The following is a 27,392-nucleotide window of genomic DNA, read 5'->3' on the forward strand; positions in this document are numbered from 1 at the left end:
ACTGTTTCCTGCAAGATGTTGCGGCAGTGCCCCAGTACCGGGGTCTCTCGGGCTTAACAGGTTAAAGGTCCCATGTCATGGCCATTTCTACTGATCATAATTCCATTGTTGAGGTCTACTAGAATAGATTTACATTGTTCAATGTTCCAAAATCACATTGGTTTCTCATACAGCATCTCTGTATAGTATGTGTATTCACTCTCTGTCCTACACACCTTGTTGGAGCTTCTGCCCCCCCCTCCCTATGAGCCCAGTGTGCTCTGATTGGTCAGCTCGCCCAATCTGTTCTGATGAGTCCACCGTTACAGCTGAACATCAGTGATTATGTTTTTCAATGGCGTCAATGGCAACCAGAAAATGACACCAGTAATGACAAACAGATGAGAATGCTGCGTGGGGTCTGGGTGCCGTGTTGGCGGGACGTTGCGGGGCTCGCTGCTCCGCCCTTTGAGGCTCGAGGAGCAGACAGTGTGAGCTGGATTACTGGTGGTGTCGTTCCCTGGTTGCTCTGAGTGTGTTCGTGTACGGAGCTCCGCGCAGCACCGCGGCTGAGAAAAGATAAGGTTGTGTGTGTGTGTGTGTGTGTGTGTGTGTGTGTGTGTGTGTGTGTGTGTGTGTGTGTGTGTGTGTGTGTGTGTGTGTGTGTGTGTGTGTGTGTGTGTGTGTGTGTGTGTGTGTGTGTGTGTGTGTGTGTGTGTGTGTGTGTGTGTGTGTGTGTGTGGAGCTCCGTGGATTGGTCCATTTGGACTTCGTTACGTCAGTATGCCCCGGAGGGAAAAAATGGAAAAAGAAAAATCTCCAATGAGGTGTTCTGGGGCAGCATAAATGTTAAAGGGGAAAGGAAACACCAATTACAGTTATAATATTCCGGTAGTTTATTCATTTTACAATGGATATTGATCGTAATATTTATTGTATATGATATTACTCGCCAAAAGAAAATTAATTATCCGCTGGCCGGGTGGGGAATTCCGGGACCAGGCCACAGCCATTAGGGGAGTCCCAAATGGTGACGTCACTGGCTGTGTTTTCGCTCCACCTGAAGTCAACACAACGTAGCAGATATGGCAGCGATGGAGGAATTTTGCAATGAGATCGACGTTTTGAACGATGAATTTGACTATTCGTCGGGAGATGACATTGATGTGGAAGCATCTACAGTTACCAGGCATCCCATGGCCTATGCTTATGAACCGATTCGGTCGAATAGAGTGGCATACGATCCGGAATAAAAAAATTAAAAAAACACAATGCTAACAGTGAGCCTCTGAATTAGCCCCGAGCGAAAATGCTAACCTATTACTGCACCGAAAATCACTCCTAGCTCCCTTATTACTTATCCTAGCCGCACATCCAACACATCGTTTATGATCGCAAGGAGACACAGAATCTAACGGTGCCCACCTCAACACTGAAAGATACAAACTCGCGAGGTTATCCACAAAAACGTACATCAAAACAAGTGGCGCTAGGTACTAACATACGCCAGGCTAACGGTTTACCTTCCTCATTGTCTGGTCTAAACTGGTCTTCAATGGCATTACAACGATAAAAACGATGATGTAGTTAATCCATAGGTTAATATCCAATGGGGCTGTGTCCCCTTTGAAATGTTCTGATAATCTATAAGCAATACAACTGCAATTCCGTTATCTGCTGTCCGCTCTGTGCTCCGTGCGCTCTGGGTCCTGCAATACCATCCATCAATAGCAATACTAGCCTTTTTAGGGCTGTTTTCGACAGATGAGCGTGTGTATGCCAGTTTAATTAGTTGAGCTATAGAACACCCCCAATTCTCTATTGTGCGTCATAATAATAGCTACCATTTAGTTTGGACGCGATTGCGTTAATTAATAAGGTCACACTGTGTCAGTAAATACATGTGTGAGCTAGTAATCTGGTAGTGCTGCAATATGTACCTCTCTCTCGGCAGCTGAAGCAACTCGTTTGGTGGCTCGAACTTCACGTTTGTTGACACTGTCATTGTCTTGCGCGGCCGACGTGCTGGGACGGTCGGTGTTCCCGACTGCATACGTTGAGAAATCGAATATTGTGGGAACAGATCCTGGCTTCAAATCCAATGTTTTGTATTGAACCAGGCATCCAGACTGGACTTTGAGCAGCTTCTCATCCTTTAGTGGCAGCCTATGGAAATGTACTTCTTCCTTCTTTGTATACAATCCATTTGTGCAGCCTGGGGCAATACAATAAACTCCTGACGACGACCGTTTTCTTGTAATGTAAACTACTGGTGCATTGCACGCTTTCTCTCCGTGTGAAAAGTCCCTAGATATTATGAGGTAATTGTTGATTTGCGGCTTTGAACATAATTTGAATAGTTTTATAGTCAACCAGGTCTTGTAGTTTTAGTGTTTTTAGTTTGATGAATAATTTATTTGTTGGTTCTCTGTACGTAGTTTTATGTATAACTCGTATGGCTCTTTTTTGCAGGATGAAGATAGGATGTGTATTTGTTTTATGTGTTCCCCCAAACTTCCACACAATACATCATGTATGGAAGAATGAAGGAGCAGTACAGCATAAACAAAGAAGCTTGATTAATTAGGTATTTGGCTTTATTCAGAATTGCTATTGATTTGGATATTTTGGCTTTGATATAGCTTATATGTGGTTTCCAACTTAATTTATTGTCTATGATTACTCCAAGGAATTTTATTTCCGATACTCTTTCTAATTGGACGCCATTTATAGTGAGTTTCTTCTCTGTATTGGTCGATCGATTCCCAAATATTATGAGTTTGGTTTTGCTTGCGTTCAATGTTAATTTATTTTTGGTCAAACCAGATCTTCATCCTGCTCAGTTCCTTCTCCATTGTGACCAATAGCTGTTCTAAATCGTCCCCACAGAAGAGTAGACTTGTGTCGTCTGCAAAAAGAATGGTTTTAATAATTTTTGATACTTCACATATATTATTAATATACAGAATAAATAGTAATGGCCCCAAGACTGAGCCCTGAGGCACCCCACATGTAACCTGCAGTAGTTGTGATTTATGGCTTTGTAGTTCAACGTACTGTTCCCTGTTATGTAGGTAGCTGGATAGCCATGATAGTGCAACACCTCTAATGCCATATCTCTGTAGTTTTTAAATTAATAATTCATGGTCAACCATGTCAAATGCTTTCTTAAGGTCCAGAAATATCCCTATTGCATATTCTTTATTTTCTATTGCCTTAGTAATGTGTTCCATACATTCTATAACTGCAAATGATGTAGTTCTGTTTGCTCTGAAACCATATTGTTGTTCATAGAGTATGTTATGTTTGGTGATGAAGTCATTTAGTCTTGTCTAGTAGATTGTTTCCAGTATTTTAGAAAACTATGAGAGCAATGAAATTGGTCTATAGTTTGACAGTACATGTTTATCTCCAGATTTATGTATTGGTATGACTTTAGCAGTTTTCATTTTATTTGGAAATACACCGGTTTGTATTGACTGATTACAGATGTGAGTTAGTGGTTTGGCTATACATTCAATAATGTTTTTAACTGTATACATGTCAATATCATGACAGTCTTTAGACCTTTTACTCTTAAGTTTTTTAACTGTGTCAATAATTTCATTTTCATCAGTCCCTCTTAAGAATATAGTTTCCTTCACATATATATCTTTACTTTCAACACCATCACTACAACCAGTATTTGGAATTTCACCAGCTAGACAAGGACCAACATTGACAAAGTACTTATTGAAATCTTCGGCAACTGAGGTCATGTCATAAATTACTGTATCGTTTTTTGACAGAAAACTGTTTGGGTATTGTGCCTTTCCATTTCCTTTTTTAATAATGGTATTTAATACATTCAATGTGTTTTTAATGTTATTTTTGTTATCCTCCAATGTGTTGTAATGATCCATTTTGCTACATCGTATTATCTTTGTTAGTTTGTTTTTGTATGTCTTGTATTTTTGTTCAGCCTCTACTGATCCATTCTTTAAGAAGTCTTTATACAATTCATTTTTCGTTTTACATGCATTTAATATTCCCTTAGTGATCCATGGTTTTTCAGCATATTTTTGTTTCACTGTTTTCTTTACACGAGGACAATGTTTTTCATACAGCCCTGATAGAATATGAACATGATTTCAGTTGGGGGGGACCTAACCTCCTCTAGGGGGTCCGGGGGCATGCTTTCCCGGGAAGATTTTTTTTTTTTTTAAATGTTGAAGTTAAAAGCATCAATCTGGTGCACTTTGAGAGCAACATTAGGAGATCTATGGATACATCTCTCAACCTCCATATGAAACAGAATTGTAAGCAGATTTATTTTTCTTTATGGATATTTTACAAATCACTCCCCTTTCAAATTGTATTCTTGTTTATTAATAACAACTTTTTGTTACTGTCATATAGTATTTTATACCCGTTTACTTTATTCTCTTATTTTTTATATAACTATAATGATCATATAAAGATGTGCCTTTACCTCACTGGTAGTAGAAAAAGCTTCTTATATTCATTAGCATAGCTAGCTAATCAGATGCTAATAACAGTTATTGACTGTATGATCAGTATGACAGATGAACAGATCGCCACTGGGCTTACAACTAAGACACAGCCACGCAAAAACTGCGGCATGTGTACAGCTCCTTATGGGTACTGCAATTTGTGAAGTCCCGGCCCAGAGCCGTTTTGGTGCTCTCCGTCAGATTTGCACCCCTGTCAGACGAGACATATACCACGTGATGACATGTGGCACTCGCTTGTTTAATTTTTTTGCGGTCTAGATTTATTACATTTTTCTTTTTTGCGTGTGTTTATAAATTACCTCGAGGGCCGTACCAAATGGTCACGCGGGCCGTATACGGCCCGGGGAGCGGAGGTTCCCCACCCCTGACCTACACGATTGAGCTATCAAATTTATTTTTTTGCTTAAAATGCATGAAAAATGCACATTTTTCAAAATGGCCAACTTCTTGGGGGGCGGGGCTAATGGAAGCTAATTAGTAATATGTCCGCAATTCCATGAGGAATGTCTGTGTCAACATTCGTGAAGTTCTGAGAAACTATATGTGACTACCACACAATAGGGGGCGCTAGTGAGCAGCTTTTTTGAAAAATTACTTTTATTTTTACATTCTCGAAAAGGTCGTGGGCTGTGACGTGTGTCCCAAGTTGTGTCCGAGGCTCATTTTATGCTATCGCAATTTAAAAAAAATGTATAGGCCACGCCCACATTCTGCATTTGTTGCAACACTTTAAATCTCAGTTTGTAGTCACCCCCAGAGTATGTGTACAAAAAAGAATATAAAGAAATTCTTCCATCCGTTCTCGAGTTATAAATTGGTGGTGTTTTTGGCGCCCCCTATAGTCCAAAATGAAAATGCTTTGGTGTGCGTGTTCCCCAAGACAGACTGAACCTATCCATCAAAATATGTGATGTTTGGATACGTTGTTGATGAGTTATGAGCATTTCTTTCTAAGCCCCGCTGTTACGTTCCCTACTGGGCTAGGGGAACCAAAGGGAAGTAACACACATTTAAAATGACCAGGCGAGAGAAAAAGAAGAGGAAGCTGATCTCTGAAGCCACAAATTGAGGTTTTAATGGACAAAAAGAAAACGGGCTCACCAGCCAACTTTTAAAGTAAACTAAGGTACCAAAGTATACAGGAACACAACGCCTAACAATTCACAAATATACAGGCCTCAAACAGAGACAGAGACATGCTGCACACATGCAGCCAGAGGAGAAGGAGAGAGGCCACTGCAACCTTCCTCAGGTCCTTGAGAGATGAGAGTCTCCTGTGTGGACTCTCATGTGTTCCTTTAAACTTCCACTATGTGAAAAAGCTTTCTTACAGACTGAGCAGCTGTGTGGTTTCTCTCCTGTGTGGACTCTCATGTGTGTGTTTAAATTTCCACTCCATGAAAACGTTTTTTTACAGACTGAGCAGCTGTGTGCTTTCTCTCCCGTGTGGATTCTCATGTGGTCCTTTAAATGTCCACTCTGTGAAAAAGCTTTCTTACAGACTGAGCAGCTGTGTGGTTTCTCTCCTGTGTGGACTCTCATGTGGTCTTTTAAACTTCCACTATGTGAAAAAGTTTTCTTACAGACTGAGCAGCTGTGTGGTTTCTCTCCTGTGTGGATTCTCATGTGTGTCTTTAAATGATCACTCCGTGAAAAAGCTTTCTTACAGACTGAGCAGCTGTGTGGCTTCTCTCCTGTGTGAATTCTCATGTGTTCCTTTACATTTCTACGCTGTGAAAAAGCCTTTTTACAGACTGAGCATCTGAATGGTTTATTTACAGCACTGCCTTGTGGATCACTGACAGATTCATGTCTATTTTTCAGTGAGTTTGAGCCTGATGCAGGTTCTCTGGTCTCTTTCCAATCAGCACTGTCTTCAGTGTCAGGTTCAGAAGAGTCTCCAGTGTCAGGTTCAGAAAAGTCTCCAGTGTCAGGTTCAGAAGAGTCTTCAGTGTCGTCCTCAGTCTTTGGTTGTAAACTGCTCTCTGGATCTGAGTTCCTTGCTGGTTCTAGTCCTTGACAGTCATCTCCATCAGCTTCTGTTTCCATGTGTTCAGTTTTTCTTTGACGAGGCTGTGAGGACTGAGGTTTCTCTTCATCGTCTTCACTCTTCACAGGGTCAGGAGTGAAAGTGGACTTGGTGATATCAGCCTCCTCCAGCTCCTGAAGCTGCTCTCCCTCCTGACTGATCCTGAGTTCCTCTTGTTCCTGCTTAATGTGTGGGGGGGGCTCTGGGTCCTCCTGGTCCAGACTGGTGCTCCACTCCTGCTGGTCAGGGAGAAGCTCTTCTTTAACCACCACCAGCTGCTGGGCATCTGCAGGAAACAGGAAACGCACAATCAGAACAAACTGTTAAGTGTTAGCATTTAAAAATCTAATCACCATTACAATGGGAGACATTTTGCAGCCCTAATCAATGCCTTTGTTTTTATACTTTCACATTATCTTTCTTAGTCCCACCTATTGTGTATTTTTGTTGGCTCAATTCACCTCATGTAGCCCAACGCCTTTCCACTTCCAGTTATAAATGAAAAAGGGTTTAGCACTAGCCGCAATGTAAACAATGAATTGTATTTGCGATCGTTCACAGATGCACTACGCCTACAGTATATAATGAAAATACTCCGTTACAAATTAAAATCCGGCATTCAAACCTTATTTAAAGTAAAAGTATGCAAGTATCATCGGAACCATTTACGGCACCTCCTTATATAAAAGTAATGATGGAGCAGTAAAATATTCCCCGTCAGTGTTTAATTTATGATGTTTCTTGATTATTTTGTATGTTGCATTTTACTGCTGAACATGTTCAAAGTTGCGCTTGTATACATGATTATAGATGAGGGAACCTGCTAAATATTCAGATGTGTTTTTTTAAATACAGTACCTGTCAAAAGTTTGGACACATCTTCTCATTCAATGTGTTTTGTTTATTTTAATTAGTTTCTACTTTGTAGATTAATATTGAAGACATCAAAACTATGAAATAACACATATGGAATTATCTAACAAAAAAGTGTTAAAAAATCAAGAACATGATTTTTATTTTAGATTCTTCAAAGTAGCCCCATTTTGCCTTGATGACAGCTGTGCACACTCTTGGCTTCTCTCAGTCAGCTTCATGAGGTAGACACCTGGAATGGTTTTCAATTAACACGCATGCCTTGTCAAGAGTCAATGCGTGGAATGACTTGCATTCTTAATGTGTTTGAGACCATCAGTTGTGTTGTGCAGAGGTAGAGTTAGTTCACAGTGGAAAGCCCTATTTGACTGCTGTTGTAATCCATATTATAGCAAGAACAACTCAACCCAGTAAAGAGAAACGACCGTCCATCATCACTTTAAGAAATGAAGGCCAGTCGATCCGGAAAATGTCAAGAACTTTGAATGTATCCTCAAGTGCAGTCGCAAAAACCATCGAATGCTATGATGAGACTGGCTCTCATGAGGACCCCCCGGGAAAGGAAGAGCAAGAGTTACCTCTGCTGCAGAGGATCGATACATCAGAGTTACCAGCCTCAGAAACCGCAAGTTAACAGCACCTCAGATTATAGCCCACATAGGGCTCAAGGAGCAGACAATCTTAACCAGTTTAGCCCTAAGCCTGTTTTTCAATTCTCAGGCTCGAAAATGACCATATCTTCCCTTCTAAAAGGGTTAAATTAATGTTAGTTGGATGTAGAAGAGTCAGAATCAATATAGATGTTTTTATTTTAAAGAAAATTCAGATTGAACATAGTAAAAAACTGTAAATTATAGTGTCCGTCCAAAAATAATTTTGTACTTATAGTGAAAACTACCCTTGGATGATGGTAAGGTAGACTAAAAGCTTTAGGAATCCAAAGTACAACATATAATAAGTACCTGTATCAAGATTGATGTAAAACAAGTGACATTTGACCTGAAATGGGGGTTTTACCGTTTCTCTGGAACCCATTGGTCGATTTTGGTGATTGACATCTCTTTCTGACCGTTAGAGCCAATAGAATCGAAGGGGAATCTCCCCACTCACACACATGGTAAAACAAAAAGGTGGGGGCTTTGCGGACGCAGTTTTGCATGAGAGTGAAGCTATAGAGCTCTAGCTCTGACATCTGGAAACCGAAAAGCAGATTTATTGCTCATGGATTATCAGAAATCATTTCAAAGGGACACAGACACATTGGATTAATTTATGGATTAACTTCAGCAGCGGTTTATCGTTTTAATGCCATTGAAGACTGACCAGACTATGACACATGTGAGCCATGTTAGCATTTTTAGCTAGCTAGCGCCATATGTTTTGATGTCTGTTCTTGTTATTACCTCCGTGAGTTCATATAATTGAGTGATAATAAGGGTACCCTTCGATTCTGTGTCACCTCACGATGTGAAAAGACGTGTTGGATGTGCACCAAAGATAAATAATAAGGTTTTGTGAGTGCATTTCGGTGCAGTCATCTGTTAGCATTTTTCGCTCGTTGCTAATTCAGAGGCTCAGCGTTAGCATTGTGGGGTTTTTTTGGATTTTTTTTTTTTTAAATGATCAGTTAGATGAGTTTCTACCCGTTACATGGATATAAAACATTCATAGTTTATTAAATGAACATGCCTTCAGACACTGTTTCCTGCAAGATGTTGCGGCAGTGCCCCAGTACCGGGGTCTCTCGGGCTTAACAGGTTAAAGGTCCCATGTCATGGCCATTTCTACTGATCATAATTCCATTGTTGAGGTCTACTAGAATAGATTTACATTGTTCAATGTTCCAAAATCACATTGGTTTCTCATACAGCATCTCTGTATAGTATGTGTATTCACTCTCTGTCCTACACACCTTGTTGGAGCTTCTGCCCCCCCCTCCCTATGAGCCCAGTGTGCTCTGATTGGTCAGCTCGCCCAATCTGTTCTGATGAGTCCACCGTTACAGCTGAACATCAGTGATTATGTTTTTCAATGGCGTCAATGGCAACCAGAAAATGACACCAGTAATGACAAACAGATGAGAATGCTGCGTGGGGTCTGGGTGCCGTGTTGGCGGGACGTTGCGGGGCTCGCTGCTCCGCCCTTTGAGGCTCGAGGAGCAGACAGTGTGAGCTGGATTACTGGTGGTGTCGTTCCCTGGTTGCTCTGAGTGTGTTCGTGTACGGAGCTCCGCGCAGCACCGCGGCTGAGAAAAGATAAGGTTGGTTGTGTGTGTGTGTGTGTGTGTGTGTGTGTGTGTGTGTGTGTGTGTGTGTGTGTGTGTGTGTGTGTGTGTGTGTGTGTGTGTGTGTGTGTGTGTGTGTGTGTGTGTGTGTGTGTGTGTGTGTGTGTGTGTGTGTGTGTGTGTGTGTGTGTGTGTGTGTGTGTGTGTGTGTGTGTGTGTGTGTGTGTGTGTGTGTGTGTGTGTGTGGAGCTCCGTGGATTGGTCCATTTGGACTTCGTTACGTCAGTATGCCCCGGAGGGAAAAAATGGAAAAAGAAAAATCTCCAATGAGGTGTTCTGGGGCAGCATAAATGTTAAAGGGGAAAGGAAACACCAATTACAGTTATAATATTCCGGTAGTTTATTCATTTTACAATGGATATTGATCGTAATATTTATTGTGTATGATATTACTCGCCAAAAGAAAATTAATTATCCGCCGGCCGGGTGGGGAATTCCGGGACCAGGCCGCCGCCATTAGGGGAGTCCCAAATGGTGACGTCACTGGCTGTGTTTTCGCTCCACCTGAAGTCAACACAACGTAGCAGATATGGCAGCGATGGAGGAATTTTGCAATGAGATCGACGTTTTGAACGATGAATTTGACTATTCGTCGGGAGATGACATTGATGTGGAAGCATCTACAGTTACCAGGCATCCCATGGCCTATGCTTATGAACCGATTCGGTCGAATAGAGTGGCATACGATCCGGAATAAAAAAATAAAAAAAACACAATGCTAACAGTGAGCCTCTGAATTAGCCCCGAGCGAAAATGCTAACCTATTACTGCACCGAAAATCACTCCTAGCTCCCTTATTACTTATCCTAGCCGCACATCCAACACATCGTTTATGATCGCAAGGAGACACAGAATCTAACGGTGCCCACCTCAACACTGAAAGATACAAACTTGCGAGGTTATCCACAAAAACGTACATCAAAACAAGTGGCGCTAGGTACTAACATACGCCAGGCTAACGGCTTACCTTCCTCATTGTCTGGTCTGAACTGGTCTTCAATGGCATTACAACGATAAAAACGATGATGTAGTTAATCCATAGGTTAATATCCAATGGGGCTGTGTCCCCTTTGAAATGTTCTGATAATCTATAAGCAATACAACTGCAATTCCGTTATCTGCTGTCCGCTCTGTGCTCCGTGCGCTCTGGGTCCTGCAATACCATCCATCAATACTAGCCTTTTTAGGGCTGTTTTCGACAGATGAGCGTGTGTATGCCAGTTTAATTAGTTGAGCTATAGAACACCCCCAATTCTCTATTGTGCGTCATAATAATAGCTACCATTTAGTTTGGACGCGATTGCGTTAATTAATAAGGTCACACTGTGTCAGTAAATACATGTGTGAGCTAGTAATCTGGTAGTGCTGCAATATGTACCTCTCTCTCGGCAGCTGAAGCAACTCGTTTGGTGGCTCGAACTTCACGTTTGTTGACACTGTCATTGTCTTGCGCGGCCGACGTGCTGGGACGGTCGGTGTTCCCGACTGCATACGTTGAGAAATCGAATATTGTGGGAACAGATCCTGGCTTCAAATCCAATGTTTTGTATTGAACCAGGCATCCAGACTGGACTTTGAGCAGCTTCTCATCCTTTAGTGGCAGCCTATGGAAATGTACTTCTTCCTTCTTTGTATAAAATCCATTTGTGCAGCCTGGGGCAATACAATAAACTCCTGACGACGACCGTTTTCTTGTAATGTAAACTACTGGTGCATTGCACGCCATGTTGTTTGTTATTGAGCTTTGGCCCAGGAAGCCGTACCCAATCAGTGACGTCACTGGAAAAGTCCCGGAGCAATGGAAGCGCCCATGGTCATTAGGCACGTATTTCAAAAAGTAAATTTGCGTATCTCGATCGTTTACATTGGAAATAGACTAGATAAATACATTTCCTAATGGGAATATTGTCGCATGGAAAGCAGTTTGAAAAGTGTTTCCATTTCCCTTTAAGTGCCCATCTCCTTGTTGTCTTTTCTGTCTCCCTGCTGCGGTGCACCTGGTCTGCCCCTGGCTCCGCCTCTGCCCAGGTGTTCCTAATTCCACTCAGCCGTATTATAAGGAGAAACTGGAGGAGAAGGAGGTCTCGCCTATCCTAACGCCGGGAGACACTCGCCTTTAATTATCTCTCTGCTACTTTTGAGCTGTAGACCATTTATCTGCCGGATGCTTGTGTGAGTAAACGGCTATGCTTCAATAAATGATCATTACCAAGTACTGGTTTTTACGTGTATTATTTTATGTTGCGGGTCTCCCCAGGAGCCACTACCACGGAGTAGAGGACGGGTCGTAACAATAGACACGTCTTTTCTGTTCGAGTTTTACTCGCTACAGGGTGTACTTTGAGGGTTTGTGACTCTGCAGACCGTTTTCAGAAAAAGCTACATAACACACAAGGGGACGGGTAATAACAGGAAAAACATGACATGGGACCAGGCCCGCCGGATTCATTTTAGAAGTGGGGGGGGCAAAAAAGTGCGTTTGTATGGCCAATTCCCAAACCACGCCTTACACCCTACCCCTACACACTCCCCCTCCGTGACAGAGTGAACTCCGTGGAGTGACACTCGCAGCTCAACGAGGCTCCCTCCTGTCAGATGGAGGGAGTAAATACAGCAGCAGCAAGCTTTGGGACGGCCTCCCCTCTCTCCGGCAGAAACAGGAAATGCCGTAACTGTATGTAACAACGGTTTCAAATCAGCATCTCTTTGACAAAAAATGTAAATTGATCATCTTTAATTGTGTTACTTTTTTGTAAAGCTCGTTTAGTTTTAAACCTGATGTTTATAAGCTTCTTAGTTTTTTGCAACAGTCTGTAAATATACACAACTTTATAATAAAATGCACACATTTACCTTTTTCTAGACTAAACACAGGTATGATCCTAAGTTAAAAACATATGAGGATATCATGAGGTTGTTAACATTGCAATTTATCAGTGGGTTATTAATTCTGCGTTAGTCTTAGCTTAGGACAGTCATACATCATGAAGTCTTCATGGACAACATAATCAGCTGATACCCTCTGCAGGACGGAGTCCAGAACAAATTCCTTACAGGGACAATAAAGTACTATATCGTATCGTATATACCCATCGTACAGTCAGAGACAACTGTTCTGCCCGGAGCAATCGCGAGTTTCATCCACAATAACTGTCTGCATAGTGTTTTGCATTGCTTTTAATTTCAGTTAATATAGTGGTGAGTGACTCCAGATTAGAGATGTTAAGATTCACCGATTCGCATCGGTGCACCGGCATAAACGTTCACGATGCGAGTGCACCGGTTGAAAGAGTGCACATCGGCTACAGTTTGGGTTGAACTCGCGATGCATCGATTGCGTAGCGTCTTTGCATCGGTAAAAAACCGATTCAAAATCCCCTCATCTTGTCAACGCTCAGCAGAGACGATCTTTGATATTTGCTTCGCCACTACGGAGGCCAAGAGTCTCAGTTATCAACACACACGGAAGTTGAGGAGAAAGAGAAACACAGCGCACCGAAAAATACCTACAAATCAAACGTTTGGCAATACTTCGGATTGTTCAAGAAAGACTGTAATAGTCCTTTATGCTATATAGTTGACCGCAGGTCATGGAGAGTAATAAGGTATCCGTAGACCTTTGTATGAGGTATCTTTATTACTTAACAGGTCTCCAGCCATGATACATAGATCCGTCCAGAAGCGGGCTTGCATACACACAGTATCACTCCGCAGCCGCACGCCATCAGTAACGTCCTGATGGTATATGTGCGCGGCACTATATACTACAGACGGTCAACTTGAAAAATCGCTCGCAAATTGTTAACGATGCCGAGCCACTTTAAAGTACACGCGTAGTACGAGGGACTTAGCGACGCACATAAAGAGGCGACGTTAAATCACTCAGTGAGGTGTTCTGTCAGAGAGAATGGTGTTTAATTTACAGCAGCCTGTGTCGGCCAATAACAGTTTAAATGTCTTCCTTACTGTAAGCAGTTATGAAAGAGCTGTTTGTGAAAGGTTATTTGTATTCTTTATTGTTCCTATAGAACCCACTGCTTTCTGCTCACTGGTGAGTCAGCCTATGGATGAGTGTTAAGCACATCAGGCTGGCAGCTGTATGGGCATTGCACTATGCTAGCTGTTATTTGCACATTGTTAATCATGAGCAATGCATCCTTACATTGTTTAACTGTGGGGTGTTATACAATTGTACTGTAGCCTACTCTGGAGAGCTTTTTAAGGTAAAAAAATAAACGGCATGATGGGATGTGCAGTACCAAATATGTAAAGCACTTTTTTGTTAATGTATGATTTGCTGCATATAAGGAATAAAACAAAAATCCTCTGTCGTACCATATTGAAGTATCATTATTTTTGCATCGAGTTGAATCGCATCGTATCGCACCGAATCGCATAATGTTAAATCAAATCGTATCGAACTGTATCGCCACAGGGGTGAATCGTATCGTATCGCATCGCCTGGTGTTTCAAATGTATCGTTAATGTATCGTATCCTGGCAACGTATCGAGATACGCATCGCATCGGCCTCAGTGATGGAGATGCACATCCCTACTCCAGATACATTTGATTTATAAATTCATTAATTGTCTCGTGTGATGCATATTTCCCAGTGAGCATGAAGCTTTTCAGAGTGGGGTTTTTCTCAGCTTTTGGAAATTGCTCTCCTTATCCTCATGCCCCCTGATTGCTAGGCCCTGTCGGGTTAGAAACTGCAGACAACGCAGTTGCTCCATCATTCCATCTCTTCTTTTTTCCTGCTCAATACGCTGTTGTTTGACAAGCTGTATGTTGACTGGTGTTTGACTGAAGAAAGCGCACTTTATTTTAATACACTCTGTGGAAATGAGACTTTGCGTGGCTGTCCAGGAGGCTTGGGCACTTTTTCCAGTTATTAACTCCGGTATTAACAAAGCTATCATCTCCACATTTTGATTAATGAGATTTTACATTAATTTATATTAATGTTTTAATTACTTAATGACCTTTGTACGAGTTCCCCTATTCTTTATCAAGTAACATTTTAGAAGTGTTTAATTTATTATTGAACATATTTATTCATTGATTTCTTTATGAATTATTCTCGCGCAATTTGAATTAATCCAAAGTATTTGTTTTTATTTGCTTTTACACATTTAAAAAGAAAAGGTGAATAAAGAAGCACATTAAAACTAAAGTAACAATGTATGTCACATTTAACCAACTAGTGGCTACATGTATGGTAATTTTTAAATCAGTACATTAAATGGCATATTATCAATGTATGTATTTTTATAAATATATTTATTTTTGTAGGTTACTCTTCCGTAATACATTTTAATTATTATAATAAACTACATGTGTAACAATACTTACATACTTGTACTTAAATAAGATAAGAATCCATTACTTTAACTTGTAATGGAGTATTTTCACAGTGTGGTGTTTGTACTTTTACTTCAGGATCTACTACCTGCAGCAAGTGCTGATGAAGGGTCTAAGTGTTATTAATGTGATAATAAAGTGCTACTGGAGAGTGTAAAGTGTTAATTAAGGGTAAAGGGAACATACTTGCTCTGTGTATCCGAAGCTGAGGCTGTGAAACAGCGTCCAGTAGTTTCTGGAGTCTCTTGTTCTCCTCTTTGGAAAGAGACAGCTCCTCCTCGAGCTCTGCTATAGTTTTTTCAAACAGAGCAAATATGTCTTCAGCAGCAGCAGTGAGTCGCTGCTTCTTCAACGACAGCAGCATCTGGACTTTACTCATGTTTCCTAGATCACCATTTCCTGCATACTCCGTTAAACACACCGTTTCTCTCTCCATCAAACTCTCAATCTGACTATTGTTGCTAACGTGTTTCCCGCTAGCATGCTAGCTCCTATAGTCCGAGGTAAACGCTCCAGAAAAAAGAGCACACAGTCCATTCGGAGGTTTATCCGGACACACAGATGATGGATCAGTAGAGCTGGAGCTCACAAACACTTTCTCAGGAACACAGAGAGAGAGAACCGTAGCGACGAGACGCCACATGGGCTGCGTTTCACTTATCTTATTTTTCATTTCCTCGGTCTCGGTCTCACCGGAAGTTGATGCCGAAGGACCGAGGAGCCCGATTCTCACTTCGGTTAAATGGATTCCTTACGTCCCTGACTTGCGTTCCCTGTGACTAGTCCCTCCCACCAGGGAAGCATGGAGAGACGCAAGGAAACCACGAGAAGCAGGGGCCCCGGTTGCGTTCCAATAATCCAAAAATCAGCTCCTAAATTCTAACCCCATCTCCTATTCCTTGACCTCTGAGTGAAACGTCACGGGGTTAAGGGATAGTGGATAGGAGAATTCAAAAGGACTTAGGAGAAGAGACTGCGGTACTTTAGTTTAGAGAATCCGAATGCACTTTCACTATCCGACGTGTTTATGATGCGCCTGCGGACGTCATGAATGTGCGTCTGCTGCTGTGGGGAAACTATGGAAACTACAGTTTTCTATACAGCGGACTACAACATGGATGTTTAATAAGAACCACAGACTACTGTAAACTCATATAGAGACTCTGCACCATGCTCTGATGCTGTTGTTTTATGCTTTATGAACGTGGACAACAGAGAAACATATTCTTCATGACCAAAGTTGGAATTTAAATAAAAAAGGAAAGTGAAACTTATGCTCATCACCCTCTCCCTCCGGTCCACTTTAATTCAAATGATCCCAATACCTATGATTGTATGAACTATGAAAATATCTTAAAATCAATACAAATGTATTGATTATAAACGTTAGTCCTTAAAGGTGGGGTAGGTAAGTTTGAGAAACCGGCTCGAGATCGCTAGAATTTGAAAATACACAACCGGAGAAAATCTGCCACTTCCTTATAGAGCCCCTCCTCCAACACACACGAACGCGCACATGACCAATGAGGGCACGAGATAAGTTTGTGCCCCGATGGAAGGCTGACAGGCAGGTAGGCCTGTAAAAAGTACAATCAATCCGTTTAGCCGGGCCGGCTAAACGGATTGATTGTACTTTTTACAGTATTACGGCTTCTACGGATGACATTTTTTAATGGATTTTTTGTCAAAGCACTTAAGATATTCATTGCTATCGGGATGTTAAGAGCATTCCATGGAATATAACAAAAAGTGTATCTCGAGCCGGTTTCTGAAACTTACCTACCCCACCTTTAACATCTATCACTGTGTATATCACCATTCAAACATCTTTTAAAAGTTGAACAAACCCCACACAGCTCAGTAAAGACTGTGAAATGTTGACTTTATTTGATAATTTCAGTCAAAACTATAACGTTCATATTTCTCTTTTTGATTATAATACTGATGAACGTTCAGAAAAAAGCACTTTGGCAACTTACCACATACGTTTTAAAAAGCTTAATAAGCACCGTAACTTTCATGATATAATTTCTCCGTCATAATCGGTTGTTTCCGTGAACGGCCGACTGTTGAGTGACGGCAAATGCTGCGGCTGCAATGCATTGTGGGGCAGCATTTTCTCCTCTCCTTTCGGTAAGGGAGGTCCAGTGGTTCCTAAGCTAAAAGAGGTTATAAAGGAAGTTTGAAACCTCCTTTCCTTTCATTTAGAGAATTGGAACGGCACTTATCATGGCTGCCACTGAGGGACTTCCGGGTCATTTTACTTGGTTAGGAAGGTTCCTAAGTTAGCTAGATGGACTATTGGAACGCAACCCCCGTCTCAGGCATGGATGTATAATAAGAACTGGATACAGCGTGGGAGGCGGGGCCTCATTCATTCCTATGAGAGTTGGGGCCCTTCTCACTTCGGTTAAATGGATTCCTTGCGTCCCTCACTTACGTCGTTTCCCTGTGACTAGTCCCTCCCACCAGGGAAGCATGGAGAGATGCAAGGAAATGAGTTTTAAGAGCAATGGGACGTCCTTTCCTCCGGAGTGTCACGTGAAGCGACGTCCGTTTGTGATGACGCTGCACAGCTGATCGTCTGACAGCAGCCAGCTCTGTCCCCGTTATTTCCACCCCCGCCTCTGTTAGTACACATTTACTGACACAAACATTTGTATCATCTGTTGTAGACCCAAATAAATAAAATAAAATAAGAACTAATTCTCAAAACAGATACAAGCCATTCTTAAAATGTATAAACGAACAATAGTTTGATTAATATTGATTAGAGGGCACAAAATAAATAAAATAATTCAGAGAAGAAAAAGAGATATTATCTATCAAAACCCAGTTAGATTAACATTAATTGGATTGAACACTTTGTTTGTTTGTGTGGATATGTAGCACATTAACATTTTAATAGCACTTAATGACTGACTGAATGGAAATGACAATAAATGAAAATGTAAAACGAAAAAGGCGATCATGAAAATGTTTCCAAAAAATGAATAAAATGATTTTTGACCACTTTGTTGTTCAAATATATCACATATTTGTAACTAAATGATACATTAATTGAAACAAAACACAGTATAAACTGAGGAGTGACTCCCGTGAGGTTCATGTATTTTCTTCACTCCGCTAGGAAACTGCTCTCATGTCAAGAAGCATCAGATCAGTGCATGCACTGCCTCGTCCAATCAGTGAGCGATACACAGTAAGGGGGTGGGGCGAGTGTCTGAGGATTTCATCGGAGGATGGTCTGGTGGTTCCTCGGTTATCGCTCCTCGATCCTCGGTCCTCCGGCAGAAATAAGAGCCATGGGACGGTACTCAAGATGGCGCAGATCAACTTCCGGTGGGAGCGAGGAAATGAAAATAGTCGACCTGAGACGGGGCCCATCCTTTGATGAAAGATAACTTTAAACAAGATAACTTCATTTGAAAAAGTGACAACATTTGGGGGTAGGGGCATTGATAAGTCCTGAGTCATCTATGGCTCTTCGGGAGATGGTAACAGGAAGTGAGTCGTAATGTAGAAACTGACATATTGTATTTCTAAATAGTAAGAACATATTACTCAATTCAAAGATGAAATAATGTTCTTCAACTGAATTAAGATGTTCTTTTTTTGCATGTTGTGTTGCAGGAATTGCTGGAGACTGGAAAAACCAACTAACCGTGGAAGAAGCAGAGTACTTTGTCGCTATTTACAAAGACAAAATTAAAGATTTCCATTACAAATTTGATACTTAAACAATGCCTTTTCCAGCAATCAATAATGCAAAGAAACCTATAAGTTAAATTCAACTGATTAAAATGTACATTTGGTTATTGAGGTTTGTGGCAGCAGAAGTACAGAAAGACACACTTTCATTAAACTTCTCTAATTAGAGTTGATTGTCTCGTAGATGATTGGTGTCATTGGTATTATGCCAGAGCAACTTTCTCACTTCTTTATTTGTCAATTCAGTGTGTATTTTTACATTCAAGCTAACAGCATTACCAGACTTAGATATTAGACTCTAGATATTTGATGTAGAAAACTTCGGATCAACTTTTACTTGGCATTATAAAAGAATAAACTCGATGAGCCTCAGGTCTCCTTACTTGTATATATGTACGTTCATAACAACACAAATGAGATATCAGACCTGGTCATACCAAGAATTGAAAGTGACAATGAAATGACTTTGCCTTATAGAGAATGTATGAAGATGACTATGACTAATAAAACATTTCAAGTTAAGGTAAGCAGTCTGAAATCAATATTCTGTATTCACTTGAGCACAAACTCAAATATAGACATCAATATATCATGTTACAATGTAAAAGAAAACGCTTCAAGACTACATTAAGCAAATACAAACTATACTAAATACAAGGACAGGACATGACTCATTTTATAGTGCATTTTTATCTTTACATCACCCATACAGTAAACTTATATTACGGCACATGTCCTGAGCTTCAATGTTGAGCAAGATCTTATAGTTATCTTCAAGTGCGCTGATGGAGTCTTGGTTAAAATAAACAATAAAAAAAGGCCGTCAGCATTCAGTCTGTACAGCCTTAGTCATCCAGTCAGCTCTGGCCAGCAGTAACCTCAGTCTGTCCCCTGATGACTGGATCAGATCCTTGCCACTGAAAGAGATAAAACAGAGACACAGAGGTGTAGAAGACAACAACAACAACAACAACCTGTATTTGATATTTCAATATGAGTTTGCTCAGATTTGAATATTTCTTACCTGTGGTAGTCCAGTCCAAGCAGACTGACTCCATTAACAGCCAGGATCCTGTCTCCTGGCAGCAGCTTCTGACAGCGTGCTGCAGGAGAGTCTGGCACTACAGCGCGGATAAAGATGCCTTTCACCTTCAAGGGCGTGTCCTGGAAAGACATTTCAAAGTGTCATAAAAAAGCAGGAAAATGGGCTACTGTTTTGTATGTTGGTGTACATCTCTTTCAGTCACCCTTGTGTCAACCAGAGCAAGACCGAGTCCTCTTTCCCCTCGCTCCAGCTCCAAGCTAAAAACCTCATCATTATTGTCATCATAATGGTCATCCTCCTCCATTTCCTCTTTCAGTTCAACACATCTCTCCATCCTGGGGCAATCTGAATTAAAACGGTCTACTCTAAGAGCAGACAGACATTCAAACACCAATCCACCTAAGGAGAAAATAAAGCATGTTTAGTTTTTTGTTACTGCTGACAAACAGGAGACAATCATGAACGATGATGTACCTTCATCATGTGCATCTACATCCGAGGTGAGAAGTGTCTCACTTTCCCCATTCATCCATCTTTCCTGGTCTGGCCTCACCAAATGAACACGATCTACGATGTGGGGGGTGTTGGGCGGGGTGAGGAGACAGGAGGTTTCCAGAGCTGACCTCGTCTCACTGCTTCCACCAGTCTGCAGCTCCAGATTTCTGAGCTTCTGGGACAAAAGGATGGCACCTGAGGAGATGAACTCATCCAGGTATTGCGTGGATGACGGTGTTGGAGGGGATGGCGGTGATGGAGGTAAGGCACCAAAGGTAGTAGAAGGGGACTGGTGGTCAAAGACAATAGCCTCAACTGAAGACGTATCCAAGGTTTCCAGACTGGCTTTTGGAAGGATATCCATCTGAATGACAAATACAACAATCTTACTAGGGTCGAAGTAGTCTCTGTCTGTCTTTATGTCTTTTGAGTAACTTGACAACCATTTCAGGACTTCAGACTTGGCAGATGTATTTTTGCGAACCTACTGACGGGTGGTGTTGAGTGGGGAGTTGTTCAAGTTAGCAGTTCCTGAAAAAGTACCCAACACTAAACACTGGTTTAGATCAATTAGAAAACCAATTTGTAGAATTGGCCAACTTAAAGGGGAATGCAACCAATGTTATGCATAAAAGTGTGCTTGCAGGTCTGGGCAGTACTAATGCATGTGAAGTTGTAATGAACCTTTTTTGCCACCAGAGGGAGCTGTTTAACCCTCCTATTGCCTTCGTTTCCCCCCCCCTTACTTTGGTGTTCGGTCAAATTTGACCAGTCCTGTTTTAAATGCTATTACATTAACCATTAGTCATCACCAAATTTAATTTAACACCCTTTCAAACTGTACATATTGGATCAGACTACTGGTATACATGAACACTGCAGTAAATATAGAAAGAATAGACACTGAACATGTATTGCGTGTGCCAGGTGTGATCTATGTGGGGGGATGGGCACATAAGAGCGGGAAATGTGTCAAATTGATCTGTGTGTGTGTGTTTGTGTGTGCCAGGTGTGATTCACATGGGGGGATTGGACACATAAGGGGACACACACACAGCTAGAGTGTGTGTGTGTGTGTGTGTGTGTGTGTGTGTGTGTGTGTGTGTGTGTGTGTGTGTGTGTGTGTGTGTGTGTGTGTGTGTGTGTGTGTGTGTGTGTGCGTGTGCGTGCGTGCGTGCATGCGTGCGTGCGTGTGTGTGTGTGCGTGTGTGTGTGTGTGTTTTATCTGATCCGGATGGTTACTAATTCCTTTTCTTTATGGCGGTAAAGGGGAACACCATGGAGTTACAAAGTTGACTAAATCATCCAAAACTCAATGGAAGTGGTGATCAGCACTTGTATATGTTCACATGTCTCCTGTGAAGGATATCATAAAGCCTGAATGCAATTGAATACAAAACAAATAAGTTATGATTGATGAAAGTAGCAAATCGGTCAGATTTGACCCGAAGACAACAGGAAGGTTAAAGTCTAATACATTTGTGATGTCATGAGTTTTGTTCAAAGTACAGCCGTTATGTCAATCTTACATTAATCATATTACCAATGTGTCCTGAGGAAAATAGACTCCATTTGTATAAAACACTTTTACAGTATTGCGAACAGTCTCAAGGCGCACAATCACACACCGTTGGCAATGCTATTGGGAGCAATATAGTGTTGGATGCCCAATAATACTTTGAAAGTTGGTCCCCCCGAATGGCTGACAATCGCTCTACCTCGCTATTAGTATTATTTATATTCTTCAGTATAGTTATTAAAAATCCAACAATATTAATGTTGTACCTCTTGTTCCTTGGTAGCTGGGGCCTGATTGGACTTTGAGCTAGAAAGGCCAGACATGAACTCTTTGAGCTTGTCCAGCTGTTCCCTCACAGCTGAATCTGTTACCTGTCCGCCCATCTCAAACTGGTAACCCCCATCAGGCAGCACCAGAGGGTGATGGGTGTCAAAACTCTCCAGTATATCAGCTTAGGAAAACATGAAATTAAATGAACAAAACATTAGGGGGAAAACTCACGTGATCTTGTGGATTCTCATATTGTCATGTTTTTGACCTGTTACCAGTTTGGTGTGCTGCAGCCTGGTCCTGAACAGAGGGGGTCCAGCTGTGTCTGCAGGGAGACGCCGGGCCATAGAGACTCAGGAGGTGGTGCAGTTGGGCCGGACTCAGGGCGGGGTATTCAGAGCGCAAAGACACCCACGATGTCTACACACACAAATACAACATCACTTAAGGGGAATTAACATCTAACCCTAAACCTAACCCTTACAAACCATAACCACTAGATACCGAAACCTAAACCTACCCATAAACCAAGTATCCAACCTAGAATGTAATGATTCATTTTAATGTTCCCAAAAGGAAGGCGAGTCCCCACAATGTGACAGTGTTAACATATGTCCCCACACCACAGGCTATACAAGCACACCCACACACACCCACACACACCCACACACACGTTGTAGCTATAATGTCATAGGGACATCTTCAGACTTCGCTGCCATGACTGTCCCAACGGATAACCCTGATTATTTATTTCATAATGGAATCTGATCATTCAAGTGTAAGCTAGTACATTTTTACTGATAAGTACAATACATATTTAACAAAATATTCCTTTCTTAGAGAATTGTTCTGTGTTCTCTCTCTCCCTGTTCTCCTTCACACAGACATAAGGTGTCTCTGACAAGGACCATGTCTGACTAAACGAGCTCCTGGATCAATGCCTGCATGCTCTCATGAAATGTATTCTAAAATACCACAGCCCTGTTTCAACTGAGGAGGGGGGGAATTGCGCACGCTGACCTCAAACATGAGATTGTTATGGTTGTGGACTACCCACAGAATATTACCACATGGTACATAGCAGTAAAAAACCTTGCTGTACATTCCGTTAAAAAAAATATTATTAAATGAATCATGTACATTTCTTTTTTTTTTTTAAAGAATAACAAGATTATTAACATAATTTCTTAGGGTTTATTTACAAGAAGTGCTGGGTTGTTACCAAAGACTGTATACAAATATAATAGAGATTTATTTATACAGTCTAAACTAATAAAACTACCCACATAGTCCAGATAAGTTGAGTTTTTGACTTTTCTGGATATTTAACATTGTACATAAACACTTTAGATCTGAAAGCAATATCATGTTTCCACCCCTCTGCAGAATTCACATCTCTAAATGTTCAGCCTGTTATGTCTCTGCTGATTATTTATAGTAGGTTGAACCCAACTCAGCGGAATGTAAAGTGAGTGTATGTTTTACCTGCAGTAAATTCTTTCTAGGTGAAGCCAGCAGATTGATAGCTGATGCGAGTGTGTGTGTTTGCTCCAAGGCGATTTCCCCCAGTCCAGCTGTATGAGCCCATTCCAGGAGAAAGTCCAGATTGGCCCGCATGCGGACGCCCCTGGACCAGTGGTAGAAACCTGGCTCAGAGCCTGTGAACACATCAGGAGGAAATCAACTTTAAATCATTCCTTGTTCATTGACTTGGTTTCTCAGCTTTTAGGTCAACAGCAACACATTTGAGTCTTTCATCTCTGCTGTTGACCCTGGAAGTTATGTATTACCCATTATTCTAGACAATCTGCATTCATAACAAATCTGAAATCTGCCTGGTTGACAGGTTACACATCCTTTGTTTAGCTGCCACAGCAAAAACATTAAGAATTAAGCATTAGTCTGACTTAATTCTTTATTATTCTTGTTGTCAATAAATCTAATGAAAGGAACAAAATCAACATTGAATTCTTACTCGAAATACTCAATAATTGTGTGTGTGTGTGTGTGTGTGTGTGTGTGTGTGTGTGTGTGTGTGTGTGTGTGTGTGTGTGTGTGTGTGTGTGTGTGTGTGTGTGTGTGTGTGTGTGTGTGTGTGTGTCGTAACCATGAACAATGACACAATATTGTATGTTTTATGACTTCGTTACAAATACTCTTTCTAGCATACTAAATAAAACATATTGTATTCAACAGCTGAAAATAGTACCCATCAAATTCACTACTGATCTTGTTTGAGTAAAAATGTCCCTTTAAATGTTTGTTACAAGCTTTTAAAGATTGATGTCTTTAGGGAGGGTTTGGGATGTCAAAAGATGTTTAGACATTGGATTGCAAGAAGAATACAGAATGGTGCAATTCTACAGATAATAACTTATTATTATTATTAAAAAAAAACTAGTAGTAGTTGTAAACCTGCATACTCTTTGTGAACTGGTACCTCTCTCCATGAGTGAGTTGAAGAGGGATGCGTTGATGAAGTAGAAGAGGTAGCCAATCAGCTGTGAGGAGATCTCTGGGTGGAGCTGACAGTCACACAGCAGTCTCCAGGTGTCGCTCAGAACATCCACAAGATGCTGGATCTCACCAGGGACCTGCAGGGCACCGCTACCCAAGACAGGAGCACTCTCGCCAGGCACCTGCAGGTCAGGACTCTCGCTGAATGGGTCGCAATCCAGAAGGCCCGGCAGGACGGGGTAGAGGACCTTATGAGACGGAATGGGTGGGTTAGCGAACTGTGCAGATCAGCATGAGAGTGACTCACTCATCCATGTAGAAGATTGTTGACATTTCTGTGGGTACATTTGAGGTTGGAAAAGTTAACGTTGTGTGGTGGATGTTCTGATCACTGGGGTAAACTCAAATATTTCAGACCACCCATATTGCCTCTGCAATTCCGTCTCTGTGTTTCTTACACTACAACATACAGTAGTAGTATACTATATACATGTTTATACTGGGTAGTTTATTAACTTAAAGAGGCCCTATTATACTTATAGGGTTTTCCCTTTCATGTGGTACGTTATGAACGTTTTCTGTGCATGTAAATGGTCTGCAAAGGCCAAAATCCCAGAGTTCCCTCCAGAGGGAGTTTCATGATATGCTAAAGGAAAGGACATTCCCGACAAATCTCTGAGCGGTTGATCAATCACAACAGAGCCGGCCAGCTAACCAATCAGAGCAGACTGGGCTCTGGTTTCAGACAGAGGGTGAAAAGAGGTGCTGCAGCACAGGCAGTATGAGAACAATAAAGAGCTTTTTGAACATTAAAGCATGGAGACGTGTCACAGTAGAGACACTAAATACAAATATGAACCAGAACATTTGTATACTATGTCCTCTTTTAAAAAAAAATGATCCGCTGATTTACAACCGTCTGTTTCCCAATGTAAGTCAATGGGAATAAGTATTTGTTGGCCCCAAAGGACATCATGGAATGGAAAGGAAGTGTAATACCATCGTTTTTTCAATATGAATATTTGCTTCAACAGCCATTGCTCTTCCTGGGGTCTTGCATTAGACAGATATAAAGAAAAGCCTTTCCTCCTTTTCAGCCAAAGGTCCTCACTTCTCGTGAGAGCTCACCCTGTACAACGATAGCTTTGTTCGGGCTAATTGTACACAGACATCCCCTTTCCAATCCAATCTCACTCTTACACCCACAAAGCTTCCGAGGCCAGTGCCGGCCCAAGATCCACATTCCTAAAAAGCTGAATATGGCTCATGTGGGCTTGGCACGCCGCTGCAACAGGACTGCTGAGTGAAGAGTTCTGAAGGAATCCACCCTGAGCAGATCGTCTTACATGTACTGTAAGGCCCTGCAGCCAGAGCAGGCTCAACACGAACAGTAGAACATAGCAGCTCCCATCCAATTTGAGACAATGGAAAACATTAAGTCAAATAATCCTGAAGTGTTTTTGGTTGGAAAATATAGCTCAGCGGAGCCAGGGGAGATTCATTCATTCTGGGATTACCACATGCATCAATGGCACGCAGTATTTCACAGTCAAAACATTAAATGTGTATTCTGTTTATTTGCGAATTCACTATGATACACAAGTAAACACAGTCTGCCCACAAGTTTTTAAATTGCGTCTGTATCCGTCATGACATGTCTTTAGTTGGAATAGCTGCTCACCAGTGGCGCCTTTTGTTTTCCATCCCAGAGCAATTACCCTCACATCGGATGGGCGAGCATGAAATACTCAAACAGAACAAACAGAGATGTATCAAATGTAACCACAGAAAAGAAAAGAGCTATTGAACTTTTCGTCTTGTTGGATGGGAGGGTAAAAAGATAGAAACAGAAGAAGATGAAGTTCAGATCTGTTTGCCTTTTTTTCACCCTGGAACCTAAACTAAAATCTCTCCTCCACAAACTGAACCCGGGGTCAGACATGAGCCCTGACATAAATCACTATGTCAACTCACTGCTAGTAAAGGGAGAGGATACATACTAGGGTGAATGATTAGGCCTTATCTAGATTACCGCTCAGCTTGACATTGGTGACTCCACCACATTCCTCACAAATCTGGTCTGCACTGCTGGTCTGAGAAGAAAAACGGAGACTATGTCCCAGCTAAATCCACAAAATCTGCTTAACCTGTGAAAGCGCTGTGCCTGCTTCATCACAACGTTGTCTAGAGATCTCCACAGAGAAAGGAAGCACTGAATTCTTTCTCCTTTGTTCAGGAGGCAAACATACTGTGCATCACAGCCAGCGTCAGGTAACCCTCAGATGCATCGTGCTGTTACCTTCGCCTCTTCATGATGAGCAATACTGTGTTTATATAGTCAATGTGTGGCAGTCCATCAATTAACTGAACACCTATTCCCATGTAAAAATACATGAATCCTAAAGAGAGAAAGTATCCTACATGTCAGATTATAGCTAAAAGCTCATTTCCGTCTGCAGTCCTTTGGCAGGTACACACATTTCTTAGTGTCTTTCACACACACTTATAAAACAGACCGAAGTAAAGATTCGAAAAATATAATTCTGCAAAACAAAATCCTGCAAAACAAAACCACTTACCGGTACATTCCCATCAACCTTTGTTTTTACTGCTAATTTGTAAATAATGTACATAATGTCAGATTTATTTACATTTAAAGCTTCTTTTGAGTTTTGAATGTCTGTTGTCGTATTTGATGGCATCACCCTTACAAAAAACGCCACGATGTAGATTCTATATCTTCTATATTCATGCATTTTTGGGGAATAGAGGAACTCAGGATCACTGCTTGGTTCTGCACGCACATTTTTATGAAAACATACTTTATGGATTGATATTACAAGACAAATGA

The 27,392-nt window shown here is 41.4% G+C and overlaps 1 protein-coding gene and 1 pseudogene across 1 annotated transcript in view; both read right to left on the minus strand.

The window, feature by feature from the left end:
- The window catches only part of LOC117465155 (zinc finger protein 420-like), a 28,405-nt pseudogene extending 12,428 nt beyond the window's left edge, over positions 1-15,977 (minus strand).
- A 3,131-nt stretch (positions 15,978-19,108) lies between these two features.
- LOC117464991 (ras-associating and dilute domain-containing protein-like) overlaps positions 19,109-27,392 on the minus strand; it is a 31,792-nt gene continuing 23,508 nt past the window's right edge. The window contains exons 11-18 of the mRNA XM_034107811.1: positions 24,525-24,789; positions 23,570-23,742; positions 22,360-22,504; positions 22,081-22,265; positions 20,275-20,659; positions 20,003-20,199; positions 19,780-19,919; positions 19,109-19,672 (exon numbers count right to left, since the gene is read on the minus strand). Of these exons, the coding sequence (XP_033963702.1) occupies positions 19,579-19,672; positions 19,780-19,919; positions 20,003-20,199; positions 20,275-20,659; positions 22,081-22,265; positions 22,360-22,504; positions 23,570-23,742; positions 24,525-24,789 (1,584 nt within the window). The 3' untranslated portion in view covers positions 19,109-19,578. The remainder of the gene's footprint in view (positions 19,673-19,779; positions 19,920-20,002; positions 20,200-20,274; positions 20,660-22,080; positions 22,266-22,359; positions 22,505-23,569; positions 23,743-24,524; positions 24,790-27,392) is intronic.

Source organism: Pseudochaenichthys georgianus, chromosome 19, assembly GCF_902827115.2.
Source record: "Pseudochaenichthys georgianus chromosome 19, fPseGeo1.2, whole genome shotgun sequence".
Taxonomy (NCBI): domain Eukaryota; kingdom Metazoa; phylum Chordata; class Actinopteri; order Perciformes; family Channichthyidae; genus Pseudochaenichthys; species Pseudochaenichthys georgianus.